We start from the raw sequence: 18,150 nt of genomic DNA, 5'->3' as shown, positions 1-18,150 counted from the left end.
CTTCATCCCTGCTCCTGCACTACAGGGTTCCCCTTCCTCAGTGTTCCCTCCCCCCACTCCAGCCAGGGACAGGGACTGTCGTGCCCATCTCAGGGGCATATTGGTCGCCCTGCCCCACGGCAATGTGGTGTAATGCATGCAGGTGTCGGGTCCTGATCCACACTCCATCCTTACCTGAGAGTGAGATATCACACCTCTGGGTGAGGTGCAATACGTCTGTAGCAACCGAGCCCTCAGGGTGCTACAGTTCCATTTATCTTCAGCCTAGGTGACGTATTGCGATACAGGGCCGTGATTTTGGCTATAAAAGGGTCCCCTAGACCCCTACCCCAAGCTTTTTAAGAGAATCATATATGGCGTGCCAGGAGACTCTATGGAATGCTTTCTCAGCATCCAACGAGAGTATCTAATTACAAATTTTTAACTGCATCTAGCCCAGGAAATACTTTGTGCCTAGTAGCAGTGTCTGCTAGTCAGCGGATTATCCCGGCTGTTAAGCAAGCTGCACCACCTGTAGTTTAGACACTTAAAGAGCATCAGGAGGCACCCCAAGGCATAGGGGCTGGGACTGGCAGTAGGATGCCTTGCGGTGGACAGCCGAGCTCGATCCTTATAAAAGCTTTTTAACTGCAGCAGCTTTAGTGGATGCTACTGGAGCTGGAATTACCGCGGCTGCTGGCATGAGACTTGCCCTCCAATAGATCCTTGTAAATGGATTTAAAGTGTATTCATTCAAATTAGAGAGACAATTTAAATTAAAAAGCTTAGAGCTGCCTCCACCACAGGGGAGATCGCTCGACCCACCAGCGGACAGGCACCAGTATTGGGAGAGGGGGGCTGGCCGTCAGGGTTCACCGCGGCTCTGGCACAAACCCGGCGACACGGAGGTGGCACGGGCAGGAGCGGACTGGCCGTGTCGGCTTCTCACTTTTTGGATTTTAGAAGGGCATGACATGCCTATATCTGTTTCTCCCCCTCCTTTTACTCCTCCACCTCTTTTATTTTCGCATGACTATATGTACTTGTCACTTTTCCATGTGTTAGTTATGTCTTCTGAGCAGTTTGTCAGCTTTTGGACACCTTTGAAGGTGTTTTCTATGTGTTTCTATGTGTTTTTGTTTGCCTGCCATTGTTTTTAACGGTGTTCGAAGGTGTTCGACGAACAGTTCGGCGAACACACGGGTGTTCGACGAACCGAACTCGAACACTACGGGGGTGGCTCAACACTATTCATTAGGCCATCGGCTGTCATTGTAACCATATGCATAGCATAGGGTTAAATTATACAATTATGCTACCAGTAGATGAGGCATAAGAGATTAGTGCCCTTTCTCCATGCATTAGTATATACATTCATACAATGTATACATTAAGCTCCTTAGCTTTCTATAGAGGCGGCAGGCAGAATTTTATGCCTTTATGGCTCTGGATGCGCTAAAAAGTGTTAAACCTTAGTAAATTATTACCCTGCTGCCTTGTAAAAAATACTAATTCATGAGTTAAAAGGGTCATAAATGTAACATTTCTCCAGTGATCCCAATCAGCCTATGTGTGTATACAATACAGGTAAATCTGTGTACTCCTGGATTCTTTAGGCATCAAACTGTGTAAAATGTGCATCCTGGTATGAAAATACCATAGATTATGTTCAGCCGACCAGGTTTATTACTGGTTGGATCTGGAGATTTTGATTCATGACAAAACAATTTACTTCCTACTTGTAAAGTCCTCTGGGGTATGAAGCGTTGTATAACTTACCAGAATAGGGCATTATTACTGGAAATGGATATCAATGTTGAATATAGTGCGACATTACTGAATGACAGGGCACCAATCACTCCCTAACCCTTTCCCTCTTCTATTGAGTATTGCTCTGACGGTCCTTTTAATAAATGCTTTAAAGGGGTTGTGCCACAAACAAAAGTATATTTTAATCAACAGATCTTGGAATAAAAAGAAACTCCACAATTGGATGTGTGCTAAAAAAAAATGTTCCTGTCACAAGATAATCTTATAAATGTACCCCTATGTAATAGTTGTGTCCGACTGTGCAGGAGCAGGCTGGCTATACCACAGTACCAGGGGAGGAAGCAAAAGAGTATGTAACATACCTGGCGGCGTCCTTGCATGGTGGTCCATCTCCCACTGTGCAAGAGGGCGCACTTGATCTCCTGTCCAGAATGTCTCTCTGGCTTCCCTCCATGCTGTCTGTTTGTGTCTGTTTCTGCTGCTTAAGGGCGGCGCCCGATCACTTCCTGCCTTTTGTACCTGCTGTGGGTCACTCCCCTTGTGCGTCCTCAGCCTATTGCTGTCTGTCACTTGGTATATAGCTCAGCAGCTCCCTTCTATCCCGGCCTGAGCATAGTGTTTTCCTTCAGTGTGTGCTTGCACTCTGAAGGTGCCAGGTCCCGTCTCTTGTCTCCTGCTTTTTGTATCAGTTCCCGTGTCTGAACTGAGTCCTGTATGTCTCCTGCTTTGCGGTATCAGCTCCCGTGTCTGAACGGAGTCCTTTCTGTGTTCTCTTGTCTGTCCTGTCTGAACACGCTCCTAGCCTGTTCCTCCTGCCTTCTAGGGGCCGATTACCTAGACCTGTTCCTGTATCTTGTCTGACCTGTCTGTACTCGCTCCTAGCCTGTTCCTCTCGCCTTCTAGTGGCCGATTTCCTAGACCCGCTCCTGTGTCTGGTCTGTCCTGTCTGAACACGCTCCTTGCCTGTTCGTTCCGCCTTTTAGTGGCCGTTTTCCTAGACCCGCTCCTGTGTCTGGTCTGTCCTGTCTGAACACGCTCCTTGCCTGTTCGTTCCGCCTTCTAGTGGCCGATTTCCTAGACCCGCTCCTGTGTCTGGTCTGTCCTGTCTGAACATGCTCCTTGCCTGTTCGTCCCGCCTCTCTGGGGGCCGTATTCCCAGACCCGCTCCTGTATCCCTCTGCAGTGTCGGTCTCCTCCGTACACTCAGTTCCAGTCTGAACTCTCTCCTGTCCTTTACCTGTTTTGCCTCTATGTCCGTTCCCTTCCTTTTTCTGCAGAGTCTGAACTCGTACCTAACTCCTGCTTGTTGTCTCTGCAAGTACTGTGTGAGTATCTGGCTCTGTCTTTCCCTTCCTGTCTGTTCCGTGTGAACAGAGCCCTGTCCTCCCTGCTCAGCCTTGTCTGCACTCTAGCTGTGCTTGCCTGTAACCCTCTGCCTGTATTGTTCCTGAGTCCCGGTGTGTACTGGGTCCTATCCCGCCTGTGTTCCTACCTGCTAGTGCCTCCCTGTCTGCACTCTAGCTGTGCTTGTCTTTACCCCCCTGCCTGCATACCCGCCTGCCTGCATACCAGTCGTGCCTGCCTATACCCACCAGTCTGTGTGCCAGCCTACCAGCCTGTTCCTGTATTCCCCTGTGTGGGTCAACAGCCGTGTCCGGGGTCTGTCCTGGAGTAGCACCTGGTCCCTCTGCTCGGTTCCTCCTTGGTGCACTGGCGTCGTATGCCGTCGTGCGACCCTGGTCGGATAGGGCGAATACTTAGTCACGCCCCTCCAGGCATTCACTCTCCGGCACGGTCCAGTGGAATCACTACCAATCACACGCACACGCCGCTTAGCCCGGGCGTGTGCATAACAGAGTATACAGACATTACAGCACAAGAGTTTACAGACAGGACAGCAGGGGATATAAAGTGTTTCTATTATACTTTTCCTCTTATTGTTCCACTCCTGATTTTGGCTTACAAATACTGATGTAAAATACTGACCAAATACTGAACGTGTGAATGTGGCCTAACTGATGGACTCTGATCTATCAGATGAAGAATTGACTAGAGAATCATAGTAAGTAGCTTTATAATCATGAGCCTATCACTCTAAATAAATAAGTTATTTGATGAGTTCGCATGATGAGTTTTTGGTGAATTTTTGACGCTGCCTATTTTTGCTCCTAAAAAAACATAGTTCCAGTTCCAGCAAAGTGAATGGGATTCATAGAAATCTCGTGCCCTCTGCTTTTTTTTCACACTACATAAACTGACCTGCGGTGCGTGTTTAAAATCTGCAACATGTCAATTTACACTCGGTTTTATATTAGGATTCTTCTTATAGAAGTGCATTAGATGCGGAAAATCCACAGGTAAAAAAAAACCACGTGTATTTTTAGTCCACTTCCACTGCAGAAACGCACTTAAAATGTATGTAATCCACACAACTGTATCAATAAAGTTTTATCAAAGCTGAATACCAGGAAGTATCAAAAGCAAAGCAGCTTTATTTAAAACATGACAAATCAAAAAGAGACAGAAAACGAAGCATCAAAACATGATGCATATGTATGTAAAATGTATGTAAAAAATGCACTAAAAAACACAATTAAAAAATCCCCAAAAGTAACCTAATTAACCTGAGGTGCAGAAATGCTAGTTAAAATCTGCACCATAAAAAACTCACCAAATACTCATCATGGAAACAAAGCTTTAGGCCATGTGCCCATGTAGCGTTTTTGTGGCGTTTTTACGGCAGCAAAAACGCCGCGAAAACGCTTGTAAAACCGTCTGCCATGCAAAGCAATGTGAATTTGGATGTGCTGTGCACATGATGCGCTAATTTACGCGCCGAATTCGCATTGCGTTGCAAAACGCAGCATCACCATTTCTACCGCGATTACGCTGCAAATTCAGGGCCATTGAGGAACATTGAAACTCAGCAAACCCGCAGGTATATGTGGATTTGCTGCGTTTCAATTAAATTCAATGGCCGCGAATTTGCAGCGTAATCGCGGTGCGTGTGGTACCCGGGATGAAGAGGAGGCTACAACTCCTCTTCATCCCGGCTACCACGCGGTGAAAAAAAGAAATAAAAAAGTTAAAAATAAACAAAACTTGTGTATTCACCTCTCCGGCGGCCCCCAGTCTTCTCCCGGCCACGTTCTCTCTCCTTAGCGTCCCGCGGTGTACTGTCAGGACCTGCGGTGACGTCATTTAGTCACCTGATTGTCACGCGACCGCTGACGTCGGCGGTCAGGTGATGGTCGCGTGACCTTCAGCTGACTAAATGACGTCACCGCAGGTCCTGACAGTACACCGCAGGACGCTGAAGAGAGAGGACGCGGCCGGGAGCAGACTGGAGAGGTGAATATACAGGGTTTTTTTTATTTTTAACGTTTTAATTCTCTTTTTTTTTACTATAGATGCTGCATTTAAAGCATCAGTTGTTCACACATTATAAATCCATGCCGGTTGCATGGATTTATATTGTGTGACCAACTTGTCAAGCACTTTTCCAAGTGATGCTCAAAATCGCTTGGAAAAGTGCTTGAAAAACGCATGCGAAAACGCATGTAAAAACGCTTCTCTCTGGCAGAAAAAACGCATGTAAATCTGCATGCATTTTTTTCTGCCAGAGAGAGGCAAAAACGCTCTGCATCAAATCTGCTACGTGGGCACATAGCCTTAAACAGCAAAGGGCCCGCACACCATGCAGAGAAGTCTGGCTGCCAACTGTCTATGTTTGTTTTTTTAACAATAGAAGAAAGTAGCATTGGACACAAAGAATATTAGCGCAAGCCCAAGGATCCGGTCCGCTGGTCCAAATGACAATTAAAAAAAATTGGATATTCACGCAGCATTTCAAGAAAGATCAAATCTTCATTTATTACCCATGCAATGTTCCAGCTGAAACGTTGCATGTGTAATAAATGAAGGTTTGATCTTTTCTGAAGAGCTGCATCCATCTCCATTTTTATGCTTTGCTTTTATTTTTTTATTTTAGTTATGTAAGCTGAGCAACCATATCCTCATTAATTTGTTCCAAAGTATAAGGGGGCGGAAAACGGAAGATAGAGTTAGTCAACGTTCCACAGCACTCGAGACCAAATGCCGCCATCTGCTGGTTGAACTGAACAGACAGGAACTAAAATATGGGGAGAGTATTCCCATTGGGAAGAGCTTGAGGGGGACACTGGGTTAGATGACAGCTGTGGTGCAGTTGCTAAATATAAAAGGCCGGGATGGTGAAGCAGGAACTCAGTTGTCGCCAAGACATGAAAAGGGGAAGATGTGTGAGCAGCGTAATGAGCTTTTGGACATCCTTGGAGTGAAGCTACCTGAGTGTGACTGGATACCAGAGCAGACAAGACGTTGTTGGTCAAGAACCAAAGTGCAGTCAAGATCCAATGTCCAGACTTTACCAGTCAAGATCCAACATCCGTACTCCACCGGTCAAGCACCAAAGGTCAGACGCTAATCTTTGGAAGAGAGAGAATGTCTGTCGTGCTGAGGAGAAGTCAGGGTTGAATTGGTCCTTTACTTGCAGAGCAGATGTACGGTACAGGGTGTGGACCGAGGCCGTGTGTTATGATCTGAAACAAGTAATAAGGAAAGAAAGGGGAAAGCTATCCCTACAGTAAGACTAAGCTGAATCCCTACGATGTAGCGGGCTGCCTAGTTCCTTGTGAACAGACCCGCCTTAGACCTCGGCTAGTCTGAACGAAAACCTATAGCATAAAGGAAGGGGTCCCTAAAACAAAAATGGGACACCTCCTGAACAGAGAAGGTTGTTGCAGAACACAAAAAGATAAACTGACAAAAAGGAACCAGAGGTCCCAGAAGGACCAAGCAAACTGACAGACATAGGCACAGAAGCACCTGGCTAGCAAAACAGTCAAACAACACTGAAGTCCAGCATAGCCAAAAGGGCGGAGCTGGAATATAAAGGCAGATGGTCACGTGACCACAAAACACAAGATGGGAAAAACAAACAGGAGGGTTCTAACACCGTGCTTCAGGAAACAAAGATGACCAGAGCGACGAACACACTGGGTACCAAGTGACTCACATACTGGGAACTTGCAGCCTAGCAGAAAGTACCAGTGCCCCTTTAGGGCCATTGTAACAATCAGAGGCGCCTATAAAGACTTGAGAAGGTTCCACACTTGGAACGAAAGGTTGCCATTATGACTTTGTGTCAATAAACTACAAAATTCTTTTGGACCTAAAGGCCCCGTCACACTTAGTGACGCTGCAAAGATCCCGACAACGATACGACCTGTCAGGGATCGTTGCTGCGTCGCTATGTGGTCGCTGGTGAGCTGTCAAACAGGCAGGCTCACCAACGATCAGGGGAGCAGCGACATCGTGGAAAGAATCTTTCCACGATGTCCTGCTCCTGGTTACGAGCCTGCTGAAGCAGGAGCAGGCTGGTAACTATGGTAAACATCGGGTTACTAGGGGCACACGCGCTCCTAGTAACCCGTTGTTTATCATGGTTACCTCTTTGCTACAGTGAGCGGGAGGTTACCGCTCACTATAGCAGGCTCGTAACCATGATAAACAACGGGTTACTAGGTGCGCGTGTGCCCCTAGTAACCCGATGTTTACCATAGTTACCAGCCTGATCGCTGCTCCCGCTGGTCACACACAGCGATGTGTGCTGACTAGCGGGAGAGCAACGACCAAAAAATGGTCCAGGACACTTTGCAGCGATCAGCGACCTCACAGCAGGGGCCTGATCGTTGCAAAGTGTCACACATAGCGACATCGCTGGTGAGGTCGCTGTTGCGTCACCAAAACTGTGACACAGCAGCGATCTCACTAGCGATCTCGCTATGTGAGACGGGGGCTTTAGAGTGCTGCCTTTATCTTTTTTGGACATACATCGAGGTTTGATTATGCCTGTGAGGATCAGCATCCACTATCTCCTTTAGCTTACTTGTGCTGCACCTTATTTTGTTATTATATACAGGTGCTTCTCACAAAATTAGAATATCATCAAAAAGTGAATTTATTTCAGTTCTTCAATACAAAAAGTGAAACTCCTATATATTATATAGAGTCATTACAGAGTGATCTATTTCAAGTGTTTATTTCTGCTAATGTTGATGATTATGGCTTACAGCCAATGAAAACACAAAAGTCATTATCTCAGTAAATTAGAATACTTTATAACAACAGCTTGAAAAATGATTTTAAAATTCGAAATGTTGTCCTATTAAAATGTATGTTCAGTAAATACACTCAATACTTGGTCGGGGCTCCTTTTGCATCAATTACTGCATCAATGTGGCGTGGCATGGAGGCGATCAGCCTGAGGCACTGCTGAGGTGTTATGGAAGCCCAGGTTGCTTTGATAGCAGCCTTCAGCTCGTCTGCATTGTTGGGTCTGGTGTCTCTCATCTTCCTCTTGACAATACCCCATAGATTCTCTATGGGGTTAAGGTCAAAAGTGTTTGCTGGCCAATCAAGCACAGTGATACTGTTGTTTTTAAACCAGGTATTGGTACTTTTGGCAGTGTGGACAGGTGCCAAGTCCTGCTGGAGAATGAGATTTCCATTTCCAAAAAGCTTGTTAGTAGAGGGAAGCATGAAGTGCTCTAAAATTTCCTGGTAGACGGCTGCGCTGACTTTGGTCTTGATAAAACACAGTGGACCTACACCAGCAGATGACATGGCTCTCCAAACCGTTACCGATTGTGGAAACTTCACACTAGACCTCAAGCAGCTTGGATTGTGTGCCTCTCCACTCTTCCTCCAGACTCTGGGTCCTTGATTTCCAAATGAAATGCAAAATTTACTTTCATCTGAAAACAACACCTTGGGCCACTGAGCAACAGTCCAGGTCTTTTTCTCTTTGGCCCAGGTAAGACGAGTCTGGCATTGTCTATTGGTCATGAGTGGCTTGACACAAGGAATGCGACACTTGTAGCCCATGCCCTGGATACGTCTGTGTGTGGTGGCTCTTGAAGCAATGACTCCAGCAGCAGTCCACTCCGTGTGAATCTTCCCCAAATTTTTGAATGGCCTTTTCTTAACAATCCTTTCAAAGCTGCCGTTATCCGGTTGTGCACCTTTTTCTACCACACCTTTTCCTTCTACTCAACTTTCCATTAATATGATTAGATACAGCACTCTGTGAACAGCCAACTTCTTTAGCAATCAACTTTTGTGGCTTATCCTCCTTGTGGAGTGTGTCAATGACTGCCTTCTGGACATCTGTCAAGTCAGCTGTCTTCCCCACGATTGTGGAGCCTACTGAAACAGACTAAGGGACCTTTTAAAATGCTTCGGAAGCCTTTGCAGGTGTTTTTCGTTAATTATTCTAATCTACTGAGATAATGACTTTTGTGTTTTCATAGGCTGTAGGCCATAATCATCAACATTAACAGAAATAAACACTTGAAATAGATCACTCTGTTTGTAATCTCTATATAATATATAAGTTTCACTTTTGAAACTCATTGAACAACTGAAATAAATTAACTTTTTGATGATATTCTAATTTTGTGAGAAGCACCACCTGTATATATATATATATATATATATATATATATATATATATATATATATATGTATATACAGTATATATACAGTACAGACCAAAAGTTTGGACACGCTTTCTCATTTAAAGATTTTTCTGTATTTTCATGACTATGAAAATTGTACATTCACACTGAATGCATCAAAACTATGAATTAACACATGTGGAATTATATAGTTAACAAAAAAGTGTGAAACAACCGAAAATATGTCTTATATTCTAGGTTCTTCAAAGTAGCCACCTTTTGCTTTGATGACTGCTTTGCACACTCTTGGCATTCTCTTGATGACCTTCAAGAGGTAGTCACTGGAAATGGTCTTCCAACAATCTTGAAGGAGTTCCCAGAGATGCTTAGCACTTGTTGGCCCTTTTTGCCTTCACTCTGCGGTCCATCTCACCCCAAACCATCTCGATTGGGTTCAGGTCTGGTGACTGTGGAGGCCAGGTCATCTGGCGTAGCCCCCCATCACTCTCCTTCTTGGTACAATAGCCCTTACACAGCCTGGAGGTGTGTTTGGGGTCATTGTCCTGTTGAAAAATAAATGATGGTCCAACTAAACGCAAACCAGATGGAATAGCATGCCGCTGTAAGATGCTGTGGTAGCCATGCTGGTTCAGTATGCCTTCAATTTTGAATAAATCCCCAAAAGTGTCACCAGCAAAGCACTCCCACACCATCACACCTCCTCCTCCATGCTTCACGGTGGGTACCAGGCATGTAGAGTCCATCCGGTCACCTTTTCTGCGTCGCACAAAGACACGGTGGTGAGAACCAAAGATCTCAAATTTGGACTCATCAGACCAAAGCACAGATTTCCACTGGTCTAATGTCCATTCCTTGTGTTATTTAGCCCAAACAAGTCTCTTCTGTTTGTTGCCTGTCCTTAGCAGTGGTTTCCTAGCAGCTATTTTACCATGAAGTCCTGCTGCACAAAGTCTCCTCTTAACAGTTGTTGAAGAGATGTGTCTGCTTCTAGAACTCTGTGTGGCATTGACCTGGTCTCTAATCTGAGCTGCTGTTAACCTGTGATTTCTGAGGCTGGTGACTCGGATAAACTTATCCTCAGAAGCAGAGGTGACTCTTGGTCTTCCTTTCCTGGGGCGGTCCTCATGTGAGCCAGTTTCTTTGTAGCGCTTGATGGTTTTTGCAACTGCACTTGTGGACACTTTCAAAGTTTGCCCAATTTTTCGCACTGACTGACCTTCATTTCTTAAAGTAATGATGGCCACTCGTTTTTCTTTACTTAGCTGCTTTTTTCTTGCCATAATACAAATTCTAACAGTCTATTCAGTAGGACTATCAGCTGTGTATCCACCTGACTTCTGCACAACACAACTGATGGTCCCAACCCCATTTATAAGGCAAGAAATCCCACTTATTAAACCTGACAGGGCACACCTGTGAAGTGAAAACCATTTCCGGTGACTACCTCTTGAAGCTCATCAAGAGAATGCCAAGAGTGTGCAAAGCAGTCATCAAAGCAAAAGGTGGCTACTTTGAAGAACCTAGATATAAGACATATTTTCAGTTTCACACTTTTTTGTTAAGTATATAATTCCACATGTGTTAATTCATAGTTTCGATGTCTTCAGTGTGAATGTACAATTTTCATAGTCATGAAAATACAGAAAAATCTTTAAATGAGAAGGTGTGTCCAAACTTTTGGTCTGTACTGTATATATATTTATAACTAGATTGCTGGGTTACACAGTGACTATCACTGCATTCTCATTGTCTGCGTTGTTGCAGCCAAGTAACCTGCTCACACAAGCATATGACTGACTAGTTGGAACAGATCTTAATGTTAATTGCAGACTGGGTCATATTTGATGATATAAATGTGGGAAAGAACTAAGCGGTAGTAGTTGTAGTAGTGGAAATGATCAGCTTTGTACTACATAGTAAGCAGGTATTCATCTTAAATGTAGAACAGTCCTTTAATGTTTCCATTAATATCTTATCTCAGTCAATTACTGCTTTTTGTGCCTCCACCAGGTCAACTTCTTAGAACCTTCAACCTAACGGATTGCCCAGAAATACATTTCTAGAGCATGTTAATCAGACGCAACACAAATGTCAGATCTTTGATTTATGCATTACTTCTTAATTTCATTGGACAGTGACCAAAACTCATCTATGTATGTCACTACAAAATGGAAATCAGGATGGGAATGGGGACAATTTTGTATTTGACATGAAATCCTAGCTACTAAACCCTGCCAGGCTTTTAATGCAGTATGTCTATCTGATATGTCATAAAGGTTAGTTTCAGGGTAGGTCTATGCTGAGGTTTTTTTTATGAGGATTTCTCTAGCAGAAAAATCTGACACGGAAAACTAAAGAGGTTTTTTTTATGCATTTTTTATGCTGTTTTTGTGTTTCGGGTGTTTTCTGCATTTAATTAAAAAAATTTACAAATGGAGCACTTTTTTTTTTCAGGCAAAAAAGACCTCAAGAATTGAAATGTTGCTTTTTTAAAGGCTGAGAAAAACAAATGTAAAAAGCTGCACCTTGGGTACCATTAAAATCAATAGCAAGAATATTTCAAGAATATTTTAAGCTTTTTGTGATATGTCCCAGTCCCCTGAGAAGTCATGCAGTACTGGCATTTATGTCCAGCTCCAGTAGCATCAGGCATCAGCACAAAGTATAGGTGAAGCCAAGGTCATTACCCTTCACTGCACATACACCAGAGGCCACTGAAGCTTGTAATGCCAGGATTGCATGACTCCAGCATAGACCGGGACCACCCCTTTGACTCCTTTTTACAGGAAGTACACACTATATTTCGAATTCTTTCATCTATCAGTCATTTTCCCGAGAGTTGCATCTTTAGAAAAAGCTATTACCATCCAGTATGACGCTATGCTAGTGGCTTAAGCAAGGCATACTTTAATGACATGATCCCTTTAATCTGTTGTCTAATAAATCAAGTTTGTAAATGAGGTATATATCATTTTGGAATACTAAACTGAGCATGTCAGCACAGTGACTCATTGATTCAGGCCACAGCCCCACTATCAGTATTTGGTCAGTATTTTTTATCAGGAGTGGGAGCCAAAACCAGTTGAGAAACAATCAAAAGGTATACTAGAAACAAGACACCAATTCTGCATTTATCACCCACTCCTGGTTTTGGCTCCCACTGCTAAGAAAAATTACTGACCGAATACTGATAGTGGGGCCTGGGGTCCTGGGTTCAAATCCCAGCAAAGACAACATCTGCAAGGAGTTTGTATATTCTCCCCGTGTTTGCATGGGTTTCCTCCGGGTTCTCCGATTTCTTCCCACACTCCAAAGACATACTGATAGGGAATCTAGATTTTGAGCCCCAATGGGGACAGTGATGATGTCTACTAAGGGCTGAGGAGTGTGTTGATTCTTTGGAAATAAAATAAAACATATTCGTCTAACAGGGAACCAATTTTATATTTAAATATAATTAATTGACTGTGATACTTTGACACAAAGTAATTCTTGGCATATGATATATTCTTAAAGGGAATATTGCACCAGAATTTTGCTACCCACTTGATTACAACAAGATTTAGGGGCAGCGGCCTGATTCCAGTGATGTATCACTTATTGAGATGTTTGCTGCAGTTTTGGTCCCCCAGTCCTCTGAATGCTGAGCTGTGTATAACCCCCCCCCTCCCCCCTCCCGCACCACTGTTTGGCAGCCTTCTATGTAAACTGTGCATAGGCAGAAAGCTGCCAATCAGTGATGTGGGCGGGGTTATACAGATCTGACGTCTATGAAGGACCACATGGCAGCAGACTTAAGCCCCCGTCTCACATAGCGATATCGCTAGCGACATCGCTGCTGAGTCACGGTTTTGGTGACTCACCAGCGACCTCACCAGCGATGTCGCTGTGTGTGACACTTTGCAACGATCAGGCCCCTGCTGTGAGGTCGCTGATCGTTGCAAAGTGTCCTGGACCATTTTTTGGTCATTGGCCTCCCGCTGGCCAGCACACATCGCTGTGTGTGACCAGTGGGACCAACGATCTGGCTGGTAACTATGGTAAACATCGGGTTACTAGGGGCACGCGCGCACTTAGTAACCCGCTGTTTACCATGGATACCACTCTGCTACGGTGCGCGGAGGCTCCCGCGCACCGTAGCAGAGTGGTATCCATGGTAAAGAGCGGGTTACTAGGGGCACACGCGCACTTAGTAACCCGATGTTTACCATAGTTACCAGCCTGCTCCTGCTTGCAGCAGGCTGGTAACGGGAGCAGGACATCGTGGAACGATTCTTTCCACGATGTCGCTGCTCCCCTGATCGCTGGTGAGCCTGCCTGTTTGACAGCTCACCAGCGATGTATTAGCGATGCAGCAACGATCCCTGACAGGTCGTATCGTTGTCGGGATCGCTGCTGCATCGCTTAGTGTGACGGGGCCCTTACTAGTCTAGTGCTAATCTCCTGCTGATAAAACTGTGATTTTATCAAAACTGCAGCAAACAGTTCAGTAAGTGAATCGGAATCTCTGTCTCTACTGCTCTTATGCTGCTCTCAGATTAGATTACATTATACTGCTCTTAGGTGGCAAAAAACTGGTGACAGATTCCCTTTAATAAATATGAATTAATATTTATAATGGATATGTTTGTCTTATAATATTTCATATAAAAATAGTCAAAATGACAACCGATCACTTCTACGCCTCTAATTATTGACCATAATATTATTTAACATGAAACAACTGAGGATGTCTCTGTAAGTTTGGTAAAACAGCCATGCACAGACTACGAGTGGAAAATAGATCCTGGACTTCATTTCACGGCAGCATACAGTATTTGCACCTAATTCTTCAGTCTGTCGCCACGCTGCTGCTAGAAAATGATTTATGCAGAGAGAAAATTGTCCTAAAAAAGGCCTTTCATATCTGATGATGCATGCAAAATAAGTCTGTATTGTCATTATTGTACAGAGTTATAAAACGAGGAAGAAAAACAACAGCGCCGAAAAAAGTATAGAATTACTTCTGCCCGTCTGCATAGAAATATGCCACAAATACGTTCATCGGAGTTAATATATAAAGCAACTATGGAATAATTGATTGTTAATGGAGCATAATTAGGAATGAATATAACTTACATGTGACTTGTAGATACATCAGTACAGCTAACCAGAGACTGTGAGTCCATAACACCCGTGGCTGTTCCATCATCCAGCTCTGCTCTATGGCTCTGTCCACATCAGTCCATTCAGAGGCAGGATGCCGGGAACCATGCCTCGTCCATATGCATAAAGCATCGGACCTGTATCATGTATGCAACAGCACCGCCAAAGTCTGCTCTCATTGATAGCTAAGATGCTGAACAAGTGGCATGGGCGATGGGGAAAACCTGGTGCAGATAATTGCAGAATCATGGAGTGGATGAAGGGGAGGGAATCATTCAGCCTGCAGAGACTAGGATCACTAATAGCTCGCCAGATTATCTACTTTGAAATCTTTATCTGAAATGTATTCTGCAGTCAAATATTGTGTCACTGACTATAATATTAGTGTGATATTTAAAGAGGTCTTTCTAGCATAAAAAAAAGAAATGCAGATATTTCCGAGGTGTCTCTGACATCAGATTTTCCAAATCAGAAATGATATCACATATAATTATACCCACGTGGCACATGGACAGGGTCCTCTCTTCCTTTGATTTCTTGGTTGATGTACATTTCAGACGTTGTTTCGTCTTTGTGCCAGTAGTACAGATGTATAACCCATCGACAACATATGACCGCACGCAGTGATTCCCCCCAAGTACTTCCAAGATCTTTGCTTTCTGTCATGAAGTAGGAACATTCTGGTTTCTAATCAGCAGTTAAAGGTCCAAATTTTGGGTCAAGCATTTCTAAGGAGAGATGGAGTATTGCTCATCTGCAATAGTTACTACTTACCAAAACCGGTCAAACAGCACCCAAGGCTCATTGCTGTATGTTTGATACATGAAGGCCCCGATTCATCAAAGCTTGTCATAAAAGCTTTGAAAATGTTGGCGCATCTCAAAGTTGCTCTTTTGGCATTTTCATGACAGTTTCTCCCAGGTTCACTGAAATGGGCACAGCTGAGGTGGGACAGAGGGCACGGTAAGGGTGTGATGCCTCAGCTCGCCAAATTCAAGACAAGCTGTGCCTTTCCATACTCCAAAAATCTCACTCCAGTGATAACCATTTTATAGACAAATATTTCTACTTGAATGCTGCTCTTAGAAGCATGAAACCCTGGCTCAGGTTATGACTTTTTGATAGCTTGACTTTGTCATAATATCACTTTCACAAGCAGGCTGAACAACCATCTTTAATGGGAATCTGTCAGTAAGATTAAATACCCTCCCAAAACCGCATATATGAGCATGCAGGTTTTTTAAATGTAAATTCATCGACACCTTTATATCTTCTGTCTGTTGCTGCATTCCTGAAAAATGTGTGTTTTCATTCTACAAATGAGGTTTTAAATGGAATCTGTCAACCCCCAGGGCGATATCAGACCTCTACTATGGGCATACAGGGTATAGAAAAGTAAATCTATACATACCTGTAGGTCCATAGTAGAGGTCTGATTGCAGAGAAAAGCACTTTAATCAATTCTCTTTTCCACAGGCTTGGCGCCAAGCAATCCCCACCCATGTGCTTATTATTCCCCTAAATCCCCGCCTCTCTGCTTAATTATCATATCCCCCCTCCCCTGCACGTCACAGGCCCTGTGACAGGCCCTGTGATGTGCCCTGACTTCCCGGGCATGCGCAAAGAGACGCTCACATAGAACGCGCTTTGCTTCATCCCAGCCCCGTCTACCTGTGCTCTGCGCTGCAGGTCTCTATTGCGCAGGCGCCGGAAAGTGACAGTGACTGCCCGGCACCTTCGCAAAAGAAACCTGCAGCGCAGTGCACAGAGAGACGGGGCCGGGATGAAGCAAAGCGCGTTCTATGTGAGCGTCTCTTTGCGCATGCCTGGGAAGTCAGGGAGCACAGTGCACGTCACAGGACCTGTCACAGGGTCCTGTGACGTGCAGGGGAGGGGGATAGGATAATTAAGCAGAGAGGCGAGGATATAGGGGAATAATAAGCAGAGAGGCGGGGATTGCTTGGCGTCCCCCGGACACCAAGCCTGTGGAAAAAATAATTGATTAAAGTGCTTTTCTCTGCAATCAGACCTCTGCTATGGGCCATACAGGTAAGTATAGATTTACTTTTCTATCACCTATATGGCCATAGTAGAGGTCTGATATCGCCCAAGGGGGTGACAGATTCCCTTTAAGTGCTCTGTGCAGGACCAAGCACTTAAGAAGCCACTGCCTCCCGAGACTGTTTCCCTGCTGGGACCAGGCTCTTTAGTCTGATTGATTGCTCACTTCCTTTGTGAGGTCAGCAGAAAGGAAATCAGACAGCGAGCTATCAATCAAGCTACAGTAAAGAGGCTGGTACTAAGCGAAGAAAAAACACCAAGCAGTGGCTTGTTAAAGGGGCTGTGCACTTTTAGGAAAGTAGGCCCCAAACTGTGTAAAGTACATAAAATAACAAATGCAGCAGGTAGTCACTCTCCAGTTCTGCCGCCCTGCCGCTACTCCGGTCCTGGTGTTTTGACTACAGTGATGACGTAACGCCAACAGCACATGTCGCCGCTCTAGCCAGTCGCTGAGTTCAGTGCTCATGCACTCAGTGTTGACGGCACGCGACACTGATCTCAGTGGCTAGAGCAGTGACACATGCTGTTGTCGTGCAGTCATAATATCAGGACCAGAGCAGAAGTGGAGAGCAAGTACTGGACTCAGATAGGGTGAGTACTTTTGGAGCTTGTTATTTTATGTACTTTACACAGTAGGAGCCCACTTTCTGGAAAGTGGACAACCACTATAAGTTCTCTGTCACACCCAGAGCACTTAATGCTTCATTGGCTTATGAATGAAAATGCTAATTACTCAGGAATGAAGCAACAGATAGAAGATATAAAGATGTTGATGGGTTTTACATTTAAAACACCTGTGAGCCCATATATGCTGTTTATCTTACTGACAGATTCCCTTTAAGCAGTGCTGACTTTAACTGTATTTGTCCAACAACCAATTCAATGATATTTTTGTCTTTAACCTTTTTGTGACTTTTTAGCCCAAATAATCACATACTTAAATTGCAAAATTTGTGAAAAAAATTCAGGCTTACATAAATTTACTCCAAAATACGCTGGAATACATTTATTCAAAAAATGATGAATTAGCAGAAAATATGTGGAAATCCCAAATCCCGCTCACAATTACAAACATTAAAAACACTTGTAAAATAAACTTTAAAAAAGGAGCAAATAAAAATAAGAATAAGGCGCAAATGGAAAACACGTGAAAAACACCAAAAACGAGACAAAAAACAGGGCCCTTAGTGTTAATGTTTTCTATTTATTCTAGTGACACAATACAGGGTTAAAAAAACTGGCCTGCATACTGTGGGTGCTGACAACAGAATTGGGCCATACCCGATTAACATGCTAACGCTATTAAACATATCCTGCTTTGTCTGGCAATGAATGGATTAATATCTTGCTCAGCAGTGTAACCATAGAGATGTCCCTCTTTCTGTGATAGCGCTTCTGCCACTTGAATTTTGAATTATCTCAAGGTCTTATCAGAAATGGTCTTCGGATGCTTCTTCCCTGCAATTCAAAATTCTCCTATTTGCAGCTATAGGAGAATAGGCAAGCTATGGAAAAATAAATATTTGTATTTTTTTACACATTAGGTTTTGTTTATTAAAGAATTACATTTTAAGCCAACATATCATGTGTATCTGTACATATGATCAGCATTTTCTTTTTTTATTAGTACCTAACCCTAAATAGTAGTACCAGCTTAGAAGTACTATACTATAGT

General features: G+C 43.9%; 1 protein-coding gene across 2 annotated transcripts in view; it reads right to left on the bottom strand.

Moving 5' to 3' along the window:
* CRB1 (crumbs cell polarity complex component 1) overlaps positions 1 to 14,665 on the bottom strand; it is a 156,542-nt gene extending 141,877 nt beyond the window's left edge. For both annotated transcript variants that reach the window (XM_073642865.1, XM_073642866.1), the window contains exon 1: positions 14,388 to 14,665. In XM_073642865.1, the coding sequence (XP_073498966.1) occupies positions 14,388 to 14,460 (73 nt within the window). In that variant the 5' untranslated portion in view covers positions 14,461 to 14,665. The remainder of the gene's footprint in view (positions 1 to 14,387) is intronic.
* Between the last annotated feature and the right edge of the window lie 3,485 nt (positions 14,666 to 18,150).

This window comes from Phyllobates terribilis, unplaced genomic scaffold (assembly GCF_046119375.1).
Source record: "Phyllobates terribilis strain yellow unplaced genomic scaffold, ASM4611937v1 Scaffold_8__6_contigs__length_399053987, whole genome shotgun sequence".
Lineage (NCBI taxonomy): Eukaryota > Metazoa > Chordata > Amphibia > Anura > Dendrobatidae > Phyllobates > Phyllobates terribilis.
The sequence above is the reverse complement of the archived record's forward strand: the minus strand, read 5'-3'. Positions and strand labels throughout refer to the sequence as shown.